Genomic DNA, 15511 nt, shown 5'->3' with positions numbered 1-15511 from the left:
GGGTAGGCAAGAACTTTGAAAATGGTATAAGTGCAATTTATTCTGAGCAAAAAGCCAAACTTATTGTAAATGGTATGGTTATGGATGAAATTCCAATAGAGAAAGGGACACGACAGGGATGCCCAATTTCCCCTCTATTGTTTATATCGGTACTGGAGGTTTTCCTTAATATGATTAGAAGAGACCAGCTGGTTAAAGGTATACAGGTCGGAACTAAACATTATAAGCTAAGAGCATTTGCAGATGACTTAGTTTTGACACTACAACAGCCAGAAACTAGTACAAAAAGAGTTTTGGAACTTATTGAAATATTTGGTCAGGTAGCAGGTTTTAAATTGAATAAACACAAGACAAAGGTGTTGGAAAAAAATCTTACGGTGGGGGAAAAAGATAGTTTTCAAAGAGAAACTGGTTTGGAAATTACTAAAAAGGTAAAATATCTGGGGGTGAATTTAACATCTAAGAATGTGAACCTATTTAAAGATAACTATGAGAAATGCTGGGCTGAAGTGAAGAAAGATTTCGATATATGGTCAAGATTGAGACTTTCCTTGTTAGGCCGAATTGCTGTAATTAAGATGAATGTATTGCCGAGATTGTTGTTTTTGTTCCAGACATTGCAAATTTTAGATAAGATGGACTGTTTCAAGAAGTGGCAGAAAGATATATCTAAATTTGTCTGGCAGGGCAAAAAACCCAGAATTAAATTTAAGATTTTGACTGATGCAAAGGATAGAGGGGGCTTTGCCCTGCCGGACTTAAAACTTTATTATGAAGCAGCAGCTTTTTGCTGGCTGAAACCATGGCTACTTCTTGAGAATACAGACATTCTGGACCTGGAAGGTTATGATAATAGTTTTGGTTGGCATGCATATTTATGGTATGACAAGGTAAAGGTACATAGAAATTTTAAAAATCATATTATTAGGAAAGCATTGTATAATGTATGGAATCGATATAAAGATTTGTTTGAAAGTAAAACCCCCAGGTGGCTGTCACCAATGGAAGCTAAGGCGGTAAAAAGATTGAATATGGATACAGACTGGCCAAAATATTGTGAAATTATAGAATATGATGGTGAAAAGCTGAAACTACAGAGTTTTGAGAAATTGAAACCTAAAGTCCGAGATTGGTTACATTACTACCAGATTAATGAAACTTTTAAGCAGGACAGAAAACTAGGATTTCAGAAGGAGAGGTCAAAGTTAGAAACAGAATTGCTAGAACCCAATACTAAGAATTTGTCTAGAATGTATAATCTGCTGCTAAAATGGAACACACAAGATGAAACGGTTAAATCAGCCATGATTAAGTGGGCACAAGATATTGGTCATGATATTATGTTTGCTGACTGGGAGCAGTTATGGACCACAGGTATTAAATTTACGGCATGTAGTGCCCTGAAAGAGAACATAATGAAAATGATCTATAGGTGGTACATGACCCCAGTCAAGCTTGCAAAGATATATCATTTGCCCAATAACAATTGCTGGAAGTGTAATGAATGTGAAGGAACCTTTTATCACCTTTGGTGGACCTGCCCAAAGATTAAGGCCTACTGGGAAATGATCTATAATGAAATTAAGAAAATCCTTAAGTGGACATTTGTAAAGAAACCGGAGGCTTTTCTCCTGGGCATGGTCGGCCAATTGGTACCAAAGAAAGATAGGACCTTTTTTATGTACGCAACAACAGCAGCAAGAATCCTTTTGGCGAAGTATTGGAAGACTAAAGAATTACCTACTCTGGAAGAATGGCAGACCAAGGTGACTGAATTTATGGGACTGGCAGAGATGACCGGCAGAATCCGTGACCAGAGGAAAGAGACAGTGGAGGAGGACTGGAAAAAATTTAAAATCTATCTTAAAAATTGTTGTAAAATTTCGGAATGTTAAGATGTCAGGGGATTGGACACTAAGAATTACAGCTATAAATCGAAATTTATAAAGCAGAAACTCTTTTTAAAGAGAATTAAATATAAAAATGGGATGAAGAATTGCTAAAAATTTTGAAATTTGGATGCAGTGAAGGGGAGGTTTGGGGAAGTCGCATTATGTTTGTTTGTTTTTTGTTTATGTTGTAAAACCAATAAAAATTATTATTAAAAAAAAAAAAAAAGAAACATTTGAGAGCTGCTGCCTGTCAAAGTAGACAGTGCTGAGCTAGATGGACCCCATTGTCTGACCCTGTATAATGCTGCTTCCAGTGTAAGCATTAGGTCTCAAGTGGGTGGGCTGTAACTCAGTGGTGGAGCTTCAGCTCATTCTTCAGAATGATGAGGATTAGAAACATACTCTTAGGTTAAGGGATATTGCTCAGCAGTAGAGCACATGCTTTACATTCAGAGGACCCTGGGTTCAGTCTTTGGCAATATCTAGGAAGGAAGCCTTACGAGGAACAGTTAAGAGTTGAGGATGTTCAGCCTGGAGCAGAGGAGACTGAAAGGTGGTATAATAGCCATATTCAATTATCTGAAGGGCTGCCATGTAGAAGATGGAACAAGGTTGCTTTCTGCTGCTCCAGAAGAGAGGACCCAAAGCAAAGGATTCAAATTTCAGGAAAGTAGATTCCAACTAACATCAGGAAGAACTTTCTGTTCAACAGTGGAGCAGACTTTTTGGAAGGCCATCTGTCAGGGACGCTTTGTTAGGTTGGCAGCTCTTATCTTCATGCACTTCCTTCTTATCGTAATATTGAGTGCCTTTTCCTCCTGTGCTTTGCCTGTGCCAAAAAAATCCAAACTCTGTCACATGCACACACAAAAGAGGCATGTTTTATTATATAGACATCAGCTGCCAAAACCGTTTCCCCTTTTCCATCACTCAGATGACAGCTTGCTTCTCACTGCCTCAGCTTCAAACTCCCCACCGCTTTCTAGGTCCTGTGTTGCTTTGCTCATTCACTGTTTTGTGCAAGCCACTGTTTACTGTGAAATCCAACCCAGTGAACTGTGGCTTGCACTTGGCCTCCGAGCCAGAATTTGAAACTGTGGTTTGACCCCACCAAATCTGATTTGACTCTTTGCACCAGCACAAAATTCCTTCTCCTGTAGGGCTGGTTCTGTGTTCACCTATTTTAGGCAAGCCTCTGGGGCCATGACCAGAGTGAGTTGGGCCACCTCATACTCACACAGGTGCACACAGGTACAGGGGCAAGGCACAGAGAGCCAACAGAACCCACCACACCAGGCCAGCCCTCACAGCCAGCGCTGTTGGGCACATGTGCATGGGGCGTGTCAAGTTCACAGAGCCTGCATGCCAGGTACAGGCCTGGCCACTGGAGCCAAGTGGGGCTGCACTGTGCCCCTGGCTGCCTGTACAGGGAGGAGCCCAGCCAGCTGATGCAGACTTTGGTGGGCAAACCTCTCTCCCTGCCCCCGACATGTGAGGGCGATCTGACTGCGACACCTGTCACCCCATTGATCGCCAGGGTTGATTCGGCTGATCTGGCTGGCTAGGCGGGTGTCCCCTTCCTCCCTCACCGCTCCATGTGCGTCCCTCCCGAAGCTGCGCACTCGGTGGAAGAGGACGACCATCCCAGATAGAAGGAGTGTACCGTTCTTCGGTCAAGGGTATATGATAGCTGCGCTCCCCTGCTAGAACCTCCAAACCAGCTGATGCAGACTTTGGTGGGCAAACCTCTCTCCCTGCCCCCGACACTAGCCACAGTCAGCGAGGGTCCAGTGATGTGGCGGGGAGCCCAGGCCGGGCTCTGGAGCCCAGAGACCCCTAGTGGCAGGCAGGGCGGGACAAGGATCTCTGTGGGGGGGGGGCACCTAACTTGAGACCCTTAATACCTGGCGCTCTGGCCTCTTCATGCTACTTCCCTGCACAGATATGCAGCACGCCCTGTCCTCAGTTAACCCACACCGGCTCTGACCAAGGCAGAATAGAGTAGTACTATTAATTCTCTTGATCAGGACACGATAGTTTTGTTGATTTAGCCTAGAATAGTACAGTGGTACCTTGGGTTAAGTACTTAATTCATTCTGGAGGTCCGTTCTTAACCTGAAACTGTTCTTTTTTTTCTTTTTTTTAGATAATTTTTATTAATTTCCAAAACAGAAAACAGAAAACAAGAAAAGAAAAAAAAAAAGAAAAAACACAGAGAAATAAATAAAATGTGACTTCCCCATACCTCCCCTTCACTGCATCCTTGTTTTGCAATTTTTTAGCAACCCTTCAGTCAATTTTTTCATTTAACTTTTTTGGGTTTTCTCAACTTAAACGATTACAGCTGTAATTCTCTGTTTCTTACCCCTTGACATCTTAACAGTCCGAAATTTTACAACAGTTCTTAAGATATACTTTAAATTTTTTCCAATCCTCCTCCACTGCCTCCTTCCTCTGGTCTCGGATTCTGCCGGTCATCTCTGCCAGTCCCATAAATTCGGTCACCTTCATCTGCCATTCTTCCAGAGTGGGTAGTTCTTGCATCTTCCAATACTTTGCCAAAAGAATTCTTGCTGCTGTAGTTGCATACATAAAGAATATTCTATCCTTCTTTGGTACCAATTGGCCGACCATGCCCAGGAGGAAAGCCTCCGGTTTCTTTACAAATGTCAACTTAAGGATTTTCTTAATTTCATTATAGATCATTTCCCAGTAGGCCTTGATCTTTGGGCAGGTCCACCAATAGTTTTGTTGATTTAGCCTAGAATAGTACAGTGGTACCTTGGGTTAAGTACTTAATTCATTCTGGAGGTCCTTTCTTAACCTGAAACTGTTCTTAACCTGAAGCACCACTTTAACTAATGGGGCCTCCCGCTGCCGCTGCACCGCCGCCACACGATTTCTGTTCTCATCCTGAAGCAAAGTTCTTAACCTGAAGCACTATTTCTGGGTTAGCGGAGTCTGTAACCTGAAGCGTATGTAACCTGAGGTACCACTGTACTAGGGTTTTGTTTTTGTTTTTCGTTTGCTGCTGCTGCTGCTGCTTCATCATCACCACGTTGACTCATGTTCAGCTTGTGGTCTGCTAAGACCCCAAGATCCTTTTCGTATGTGCTATTGGCAAGTCAGGGGTCCCCCTGTATTACAAATGCATTACATTTGTTCAGCTCATTCTTCCTGCCTAGCATTCCTTGCATTTGTTCCTATGCAATTTCATTTTGTTAGTTTGGGCCTAGTTCTCCAGTCTGTTAAAGTCATATTGAATCCCAATTAATTTAAAGTAGCTAGGTGTCTCCTTGCCTCCTCTTGGGCTGCAGCTCCCTCCTGGCATGGTTTATTCTGTTATGAGCAAGTTGGGCAATGCTTTCCTTTTGGGTGAAGACAAAGTAGGTGTTGAGTAGTTCGGTCTTCTCTCAGTCACCCAAGAGCATTTCTCTGTCTTCTCCATGCAGAGGACCTGCCATTTGTTTGTTCTTCCTCCTGCTTCAAACATAGCCAAAGAAATCTTTTTTATTCTTTTTAACCTCTCTTGCAAGTCTGAATTGGCCCTCCTGACCTTCTCCTTGCAACTACTGTTGGCTACTCGTGTATGTTGTTGTTGTTTAGTCGTTTAGTCGTGTTTGACTCTTCGTGACCCCATGGACCAGAGCACGCCAGGCACTCCTGTCTTCCACTGCCTCCCGCAGTTTGGTCAAGCTCATGCTGGTAGCTTCGAGAACACTGTCCAACCATCTCGTCCTCTGTCGTCCCCTTCTCCTTGTGCCCTCCATCTTTCCCAACATCAGGGTCTTTTCCAGGGAGCCTTCTTTTGTCATGAAGTGGCCAAAGTACTGGAGCCTCAGCTTCACGATCTGTCCTTCCAGTGAGCACTCAGGGCTGATTTCCTTCAGAATGGATTGGTTTGATCTTCTTGCAGTCCATGGGACTCTCAAGAGTCTCCTCCAGCACCATAATTCAAAAACAGCAATTCTTGGGCAATCAGCCTTCTTTATGGTCCAGCTCTCACTTCCATACATCACTATACTCGTGTATACTCTTCCTTATTTATTGCATTCACATCCCACTCCCCCCCCCACAAAGTTGCTGAAAGTGGCGTACATGGTTTTATCCCCCCTCATTCAATCTCTGCAACAGGCCTTTGAGGTAGATCAAGCTAAGAGGCAATGACTGTCCTCAAAGTCACCCAGTGAGCTTCATTGCTGAGTGGAAATTTCGTCCCTGGCCTCCCAGGTCCTAGTCTGACCACTTACACCATACTGGCTCTCTATAAAACTAAAAAAAAAAAAAATATTACTTATTTCTCCTTGCAGAAAATAGTGCGGATTACAACATATACTTATAAACAGGACATAATTTATTCACACACACACACACACACACACACACACACAGCATCAATCAATAAAAAAATGGCTTCAAGCTGCATATTTCCAGGGGCTGCAACAAAAATGTTAGGCAATTCTAACACCTAGAAGGTAGAGAAGGGTTTGCAATGAAAGGGGGAGGGGGCTTCTCAGAGCAACCCCTGCATTTATTACCTGACTTGCGATGGGAGAGATGGTGGCATAAAAGGCTCGTGCTTCTGACTCTTGGACAACTAGCGTAGCTGTTGAGACTTGCCCTCCCAACTGGGATGGAGCTGTGTGTGAGAGAATCGAGACACTTGGAGAAACTGGTTCAGCAACACTCAGATCTTAGGGGTAGAATGAATTTTGCAGTGTGTGTGTATGTGGATGGGAAGCCTGGCCAGACCTGAAGAGAAGTGACGCAACCCCCTTGAGGCCCCGGATTCCTCCAGCTGGTGCCAAGACCTGAGATTCCGGTTCCAGAGCCTTGCTGCACTGCTCTTCCTGGGGGAGAGGGTGTGGGTGAAGAAGAGTTCTTCTCCATCATGACACCTAGAAGTAGGGGGCCTACCATGAAGCTGAATGTTGGAAGATTTGGGACCGCTAAAAGGAAGGGCTTCTTCACACAGTTCGTGGTTAAACTATGGAACTCCCCTCCTGCAGGAGGTGGCAGTGGTCACCAATCTAGATGGCTTTGAATGAATTAGACAAATTCAAGGAGGAGAAGAGGGCTGTTGGTGGCTGCTGGCCATGATGGCTATGCTCTGCCTAAACAGTGAGAGGCAGCAATGCTTCTGCATAATACCTGTTGCTGGAAGCCATGGAAGGAGACAGTGTCCTTGTGCTCTGCTTCTGCTTGCAAGGTTCCCACAGGCAATCTGGTTATGAGAACAGCATGCTGTTCTACATGTCCCCCTTTGGCCTGATCCTGTAGGCTCTTAGGTTTTTTAGAACCACCCATCTTATTATTTTGGGGTGCAAGCATAGCAAAGTGCATGCTTTAGTCTGCTTGGCATGGAAGGAAGAGAGGCAGTGCTGCACAGTGGTTAGAGAGCCGTGGAGTTCTTGTGGTTTTGCTGCTCTCTAAACCCCTTTGCGCCCACAGGGTGTCCCAGGCTTCCACTTCCCTTTGTCCGCTATCCTGCTTAGGCGGAGATATTTCAGCTATGTCTGTGGCATGCCAGGAATGGCTTAGAATCACAATGGGGCTGAGTCTCTCCATGTGGTCTGCTTGGGGATCTGGCATTCTTTGGGAAATTCGAAGCAGATTCAGTGGCATGAAAAGAGAGAGAGGTGCAGGATCCTTTTCATTGCTTCGGTGGAAGTGGGGCTGAAGTTCTAGCCCTAGTCAGACATTTCTCTTCATGCAACTGAGAACATAGGAAGGGCTTGCCGGATCAGGCCAATGGCTCATCTGCCCCAGCATCCTGTTCTTTCAGTGTCCAACGAAATGCCCTAATGGGAAAACCCACTGATTTGATAACATAAAAAGAGCACTGCAGAACCAGGTCAATTGCCATGAAGCCCAGCCAGATGCACTGAGATTTCTGGGCCTCATACTTATTTTGTCACTTTGGTCAGAACCATGAGGACTAGACCCTTACTTGACTTTTAAGGACTATTGTTTAGCCTTCTTCAGCCCAGGGGCAATTCTCCTTGCCTGAAATCCTCAAAGGGCCTCTGCCAGTCAGTGTAGACCAGTGGTGGCCAAACTTGGCCCTCCAGCTGTTTTGGGGGTACAGTTCCCATCATCCCTGACCACTGATCCTGTTAGCTAGGGATGATGGGAGTTGTAGTTCCAAAACAGCTGGAGGGCCAAGTTTGGCCATCACTGCTGTAGACAATACACTTGGTATAAGGCTGCTTCCTACACTCCTATGTGCATATTAGAAGAAGTTAGCAGAGTCCCATAGCATTTAAGCTCTTGTCTCAGCCACGTTTATAGACAATGAGTTACATTATGCCTGCATTGCAAGGGGTTGGACTAGATGACCCTTGGGATCCCTTCCAACTCTACAAATATATATTTCGATTGCTGATTTTACATTTTTACCAGTGGTTATCTGATTGTAGCATTCTCTTACTTTTTTGTGAGCATTCTGTATAACTGTTAGAAACATCATAATGATGTTATTTGGCTCCCCTGACCTGGGACCTGGTTTTCGGAACGTCCCTTCTGATTAGCACATGAACCAGCCCTCTTTCAGCCTCAATGTGTTGTTCCAGGACAGCTTTGAAATGGTAAAAGTCACCCTTCACTGGCAAACACCATGAAAGGGCACCTCTGTTATGGCTTTATTAAGAACAGCTTTTCTGAGTTAAGCAAGAGAAGTTGCACACAGTGCTTCAAAGGAGCTGGCTGAACCTTGAGTCTGCGCTTTTTTAATGCTTGGAAGGAAGAAGACAATGCAGAAGATTTGGTTGGGCTTTTCCCAAAGCTGTGGCTGTTTATAGGTTTTGGTGGAAGCCAGTTGCCAAGAGGGAAATGATTTGGGCAGCTCTGCAAGGAGAAGAGAGACAGTGGATTGCTTCTGAGGAAATGTCTTTGCAAAGTTCTAATCGGGGTGCTCGGCTCTCTCCAGAGCACTGTAGATTTTCTTATTGTTGTTATACTTTGTGCACATTTTTCTCAAGGCTTGCGAAGGGCTGCAGCTCAGCAGTAAAACATCTCCTTTGCATGCAGAAGACCCCCAGGTTCCTATTTATTCAGAACCATGAGGTCTAGGATCTTGTTTTATTTTCAGTGGAAGAGCCATAGCTCTGTGGTTAAGAGCACCTGCTCAGCAGGCAGAAGCTCCCAGGTTTTATCCTCAGTCTCTCTAGATTGGGGTGGGGAAAGGCTCCCTGCCCAGAGCTCTGGAGAACTTCTGCCAGTCTGTGTGGACAATATGGAGCTAGATAAATGATCCGATTTAGTATGAGAAAGCTTCCTGTGCTCCTGTTTAATTCAGTCTGTTCCTCAGAATGATGAGGACTAGAATATTGCATTATGTTTAGGAGAAGGGATGTAGGTCAGTGGGAGAGCACATTTTGCATTCAGGAGGTCCCAGGTTAAATTGTTGGCAGCATCCCAGTAAGCCCCTTTCACATGTGGACCAATGGCCTGTATAGGTGTGATGCAATGAGATGATTGCAGCCCTTTATCAAAGGTTCTTGCATCTTGGATCAGGGATTCCAGTAAGTAGTTTTGTTTTGTTTTGTTTTTGCAGACATGTGTGTGCGTGCGTGTGTATCCAATGGCAGCTTTGGCGTTTTGGGTGAGTGAAATAAATCATGTGCATGATGTATGAACAATGCCTTTTCTCACTTTCCAAGGTGGTTCCACTCTGGGAAAGAGAAAAGGACCCAGGGAATGAAGGGCAGCAAATCAGCAAAGGAGTTTCCTGCACATAAGAACCCTATAAATCACCCACCAGTCCTGCGAGAGCAGCAGCTGTGGATCACATAGTGCCCCCAGCAAATTAATATTATCCCAGTCATTTCCTTCCCCACCCCAGTCTCTGCCACCATGTCTTTTAAAAGCACAGGCATCTCTTGTAAGTGTGAAGATGAGCTTGACTCTGGTACAAGAAACAAACGTCTAGTGTCACCATCAATTTGCCGTAGCACTGCTATGTTGAGACTTTAGGGCAGATATCCAGGGGCCCCTTGGCAGAAGGAGCAGCAGGGCTGATTTCTACTGCCTTTTGGAGCAAGTGTAATGATGTATTTTACCATTTGAAGAAAGGGACATAGGGAAGATGTAAGACTACAGTTGTAAGACGAGCATTGGGGACAGTTCAGAGAAGGGCAACCAGCATGCTAAAGGGGATGGGGTAACTCTTCTATGAGGAAAGTGTGCAGAATTCGAGGCTTTCTAGAAAAGGCAAGTAGGAGGGGATATAGATGCTTATAAAGTTAGGCATGGCATGGAGAAAGTGGAGAAAGAAAAGTTTTTTTCCCTCTCTCATAACACTAGAACTCGAGGGCCTTCCATGAAGTTGAGCGTTCGAAGATTCAGGGCAAAGAATAAGAAGGACTTGTACACACAGCACATAGTTAAACCATGGAACTCTCTCTCACTGGAGGCAGTGATGGCCACCAACATGGATTGCCTTACAAAAGGATTGGACAAATTCGTGAAAGAGAGGGCTATCCATGGCTACTAGCCGTGATGGTTGTGCTCTGCCTCTACAGCCAGAGGCATTGATGCTTCTGGATACCAGTTGCTGGAAACTGCAGAAGGGAAGATGGTCCAGTTTCTCAAAACCCCAAGTGGGGGAGAGTTGCTATTTCACCCAGGTCTTGCTTGTGGACTTCCCTTGGGGGCAGGGATCAGGTCACCCACTGTGAGAACAGGAAGCTGGACTAGACAGGCCTGTTCTTATCCTCAGTACTCAGTGCTCTCTCTCTCTCTCACCCACACTCTCACTTGCTGCAGCAAAAAAATAAAAATAAAAATAAATGTTGCATCACCCAGGTTGTATTTTATAACCAAAATGGACAGTAAATTGCATGTCTGGTTGAGATCTCTGAACCCAGTGACTCTGTGCAACAGACGTAGATGGCTGGATAGGCTGCCATTGCACAACCACGGACCGAAGGTTGTTATTGTTTGTTTTTAATTATACCTGCCACCCAAATAGTGTGAAATCACCTGTTCAGCCTCATGGGCAGATGGCAGATTGCCTGCACACTTTGGCAGACTGCCACTTTTGGTCACCGGATGTCTATACACATGCAGCTTGGGGAATTGTGAAAAGGCAGTGGGCAAGAGTGGGAGAGTGGATGCATTTGGAAACTGAGGCTTCTTCTGGGTGGCTTCAGGGAGATTACCAGCCCCGATGCAAGTCTCTGATTGCCACACCACATTGGCTCTTGGAGGTTTCAGCTGTTAGTGTAGTGGCAAATTCGGAAGTGCAGAGTCTGTCTGCATGATAGTTGTAGCCATGCTCCCTTCTAAGATTTTAAGACCTTTTAAGATTATACAAATAGTCTTACACTCTATTATTATTATTATTAATAAGAAGAAGAAGGGATGCATTCCAACGATCAGTGCAAATCTCCACGTGTTGCCTTTTAAGTAGATCTACTACTGATTTTAGAATGAACTGATTTTAGAATGCTGTATTATTTTACTGTTGTTAGCAGCTCTGAGCCCAGCTTCGGCTGGGAAGGGCGGGATATAAATAAAAATTATTATTATCATCATCATCATCATCATCATCATCATTATTTTCTGCACACACAAACATGGACAAATTATTTGGAGTGCTTCAATATTTTTTACAGATTTCCTTGAAGTTCCATTGTATATTTATATCTCTAATGCAGCCTTTATCAGCCTTGCGTCCACAGATGCTCTTGAACGGCAACTTCCATCATCCCTGACCGTTGGCCATACTGGCTAGGAATGATGGGAATGGTAGTCCAATATCTAGGGATCTCAGGTTGAGAAAGGCTGAGAAAGAGCCTCTACACCATGCTGTGTCCACCTAACATCAGCTGCAAAACCTCTTTTTGGCTAGGAGTGCCCAGTCCTTCCAGTTTGCCATTGTGCTGCCCTGAACAAAGCAGGTGTGCAGAATGGGTGCATTTTGTGGGGAGGGGGCAATCAGAATCTCTGCAGCAAGGAAATAGTTAACTTGGGGCTGTGTTGGGCTGGGATTTGAAGGAAGTTGGGGTCAGGGAATGTGACCCTGGAAAATGTGTGTGAGTGTGTGTGTGTGTGTGTGCGTGTGTGTGTGCACGTGTTGCCTCAGGACCACCAAGCGCGACTCATTGATGGAAGAACTTTTTGCTTGTTCCCAATTAGGCTCTGGGCCAGTTAAGGAATGTAGACCCAAAAAAGATGGGTGTTGAAACAAACCATCTTTCGTTTCCATTGTGGGGTGGGGGTGGGGAGTTCACAATCTAACTAGGCCTCAAAACATTTCCAAAACCACTTCCCTTCTGCAAAATTGTTTCAGATACAAGCTGGGGGCTGGGGAGAGGGAGGGAAGAAGAGGCAAAATAGACAATTCAATTGGAGGAGTGGAAAAAACCATAAAGTTTGTTGCATTGCATTGTATAAATCCCAAGATAGGTTGTTGCATGCATGTAATCCTAAAGATCTGTGTACCTTCCATAAGACAAGTCTTAATATATGATGACGCTAGGTTCCCAGCAGAAACATGGAACCTCCAGCTATTTATGGACTACAGTTCTCATAATTTCCCACCACACTTGAAACTATGGATGTCCAATGAAAGTTTAAAAGAAGAATAAGTCCTTCTTCATGCTAAACATGGTTAAACTATGGAACTCGCTTCCACAGGAGGCAGTGATGGCCACTGTCTTGGATGGCTTTAAAAGAGGATTGAGAATATCCATGTAGAAAGCTATTGGTGGCCACTAGCAATGATGGTCATGCTCTCCCTCCATGGTCAGAGGCAGTAACACTTAATTCTAGTTGCTGGAAACTGCGGGAAGGGAGAGAGCTCTTGTGCTTGGATCCTGCTTGTAGTCTTCCTATAATGGGCATCTGGTTGGCCACTGTGTGAAGAGGAGGCTGGATGAGATGCGCCCCCCTTTGGCCTGATCCAGCAGGTTCTACGCTCTTGTCAGGGAGGCTGAGCTCTCTTGTGTGAGCAGGAGGAGTGAAATCCAGCCTTGTGTCTTTAAAAGGAACTCCCCTGTCCTGTACACAGAGGGAGCCAAGCTCTGCTCCCAGCCATTTGGCAGACACATATCTTCTTTCCCTTATCAGGCTGGGCCTCTTCCTGTGGCACTTAGACAGGCAGTTCTCAGGCTGTTTCCCCCTCACCCCACCCCAGCTACTGCCATGCCCCCCTCCCCCAAGATACCCATCCGTAACATGTAAATATCAGCTAGGTAAAGCCTGTTTGCCCACTGGTGGGCAGAATGCACGCCTCTCTGCTCCAGCTGAACAACTTCTGTTGAGAAGATAGCATTAGCTCTGTGACAGAGCAATGGCAAGCCCAGTCTCTGGGCAAATAACTTTTATGGAACTCCCTCCTGCAGGTGGCAGTGATTGTCACCAACCCAAAGGAGAATAAGGCTATCAATGGCTACTCATATCTGGAAGCAGTAATGCTTCTGAATTCCAGTTGCTGGGAACTGAACGATGGGAGAGTGCTTCTGTGCTTGCAGGTTTCCCATTGAGGTATCTGCTCTGCCACTGTGAGAACAGGAGGCTGGACTAGATGGGCACTGACCTAGCAGGCTCTTCTTATATTTCTTAACTTCTGTGCTCGCATCAGATGTGGTGCACGCTTTCATGTTGGTTCCAGGTTAGGAATGGGGGATGGGGTGGGGAAGAAGTTTGATTTAGTTTTCATTTGAAGATTGGCCTTCCCAGTTTGCGCTTTCCAAAAAAGTATGTGAGCTGAAAAACCCAGCGATTCACACTTCTCTGAATTTTGCAATGCCTTTTTCCAGCCAACATGCATTACACAGAGGGAGAGAAAGAGGGAAGGAGGACACCATAGACCTAGAGGACAGAGTGTGTCTATCCACTTCCATTTTGCTGTTGCATATTTTTGCCTGTCTCTTGGGTGTTTTTAATTTGTTTATGCAGGGTTTTTGTTTTGCTAAGGCTGTCAGTATCTGCCTGAATAGGGCGAGTGATAAATTTAACATCACGAATGTCAGGAAAGAGAACCAATTCTCTTTGTTCTTCTCCTTATATTTTCTTACTGCTCTTAAGAAATACACATCAACAGCCCCAAACACCTCCAACTCACTTCTCTGCTTTTCAGCCAAAGCTCCCCTCCCCACACGTAGTCCATTACATCATTTCCAACTTGCCTAGAGCCCATTAAACTGCAGTTGAATGTAATTAAAAGGCCGTAACGATCCCGGACAACCTGTCGGCCTGCCTGTCGTGACAGGTTTTCCTTGTTCATTCGTATCAGCCCCCAAGGATGAAGTGTGATACTGGCGTCTCATGGTTGCAGAGCCCCCCCAGAAGAACAACCAATACGGGTCGGGCTTGAGCCATCCCAGTGCATGCTGGGAGTCAGGCAGCAACACAGTCACCACTGAAAACCTGAGAGGCTGCTTGTTGCAACCACGGAAACCCCAGATTCTCCACTGCAGGCTAGACATCCAACGAAGCTGAATGTTGGAAAATTCATGCAGCATATAGTTTAACTGTGGAAATCTCTCCCACAGGAGGCATTGATGGCCACCAACCTAAATGGTGTTGAAAGTTTGGAGTAATAAATGAAGGGAAAGGCTACCGATGGCTGTGTCCTGCCTCCAGGGTCAGAGGCAGCCATGCTTCTGAATACCAGTTGCTGGCAACCACAGGAGGCGAGAGGGCTCTTGGGCTCAGGTCCTGCTTTTGGGCTTCCCATTGGGGCGTCTGGTTGGCCACTGTGAGAACAGGATGATGGACTAGATAAGCCATTGGCCTGATCTTAGTCTTCAGAGACTATGCCCTCAATTATGGATTGAAAAAATTCATGAAGGATCTGGCCACATTCACAGCATATGTGATAGGGGTGTGTGGCATAGGACTGCATTCTCCTGCCTGGGCTCTAAGACCATTGGGAGACGCCTTTCTCTCAGTCCTGCCACCCTCACAAGCACACTTGCTGGGTACATAGAAGTTGGGAGAGGGCCTTCTCAGTGGCTGCTCCAAGACTCTGGAAACTTCCTTGCTGGGGAGGAACCGGGACTCCTCCTTATTGTTGTTCTCCCAGCAGGTGAAGACTGTTTTATTCTGACAGGCCTTGGGGAAGTAGGGTTTGTACCTTTCCATTTGTGTTTTCCAGTGGTAAAGTTGCTACGGCTTCGCACAACACAGTCATGTTTAAGTATCTGTAGAGGTGAGAATGCAGTGGCAATGAGACCCATTTTTTGAGGTTTGTGTGTGAAAGTGTTTTGAGCTCCTGGGAAATGCCTTAATACCTGAGGAAGTCTGCTAATTTCTACTTATATCAAAAGAGATGGGGAGGACAGAAGAAACTGTGTGTAAATATATGTCTGATAATCTGAGCCAAATGCTCTTTAACACCTCTAATGTTTTCTTTGCTCATGCTATCCTAAGTCCGTCATGTTAGATTGCATGTGTGTCATTCCCAAATTTTTAGTAGCTGAAGTATATTCCACTCCCCCTGCACACCAATGAAAAGCCACACAGTTCTGAATATTTCTCCCGTGTTTTTGTTTTAACCATTCTCCATCAGTTAGTGGGGAAAGAACTTGTGTTTAAAAATGATCAAGGGGAAAAGAAAATTTCAGTGCAGGGTTTTTGATGCGCTTTATTTTTTGAGGGTGCTGAGGGTG

At 45.1% G+C, this 15511-nt stretch overlaps 1 protein-coding gene across 7 annotated transcripts in view; it reads left to right on the top strand.

Moving 5' to 3' along the window:
* The window catches only part of RXRA (retinoid X receptor alpha), a 131597-nt gene that overhangs the window by 71360 nt on the left and 44726 nt on the right, over window positions 1-15511 (top strand). For 4 of the 7 annotated variants that reach the window (XR_014152539.1, XM_081847133.1, XM_081847130.1 and 1 more), the window contains one exon: window positions 9448-9495. The exons of the other annotated variants lie outside the window; for them this stretch is intronic. Coding sequence is in view for 3 of the 4 variants with exons in the window: in XM_081847133.1 (XP_081703259.1) it covers window positions 9448-9495 (48 nt within the window). In the remaining variant the exon portion in view is untranslated. The remainder of the gene's footprint in view (window positions 1-9447; window positions 9496-15511) is intronic. 7 annotated transcript variants of the gene reach the window in all.

This window comes from Podarcis erhardii (assembly GCF_964252035.2).
Source record: "Podarcis erhardii genome assembly, chromosome: Z".
Taxonomy (NCBI): Eukaryota; Metazoa; Chordata; class Lepidosauria; order Squamata; family Lacertidae; genus Podarcis; species Podarcis erhardii.
This window is presented reverse-complemented; position numbering and strand designations above follow the sequence as displayed.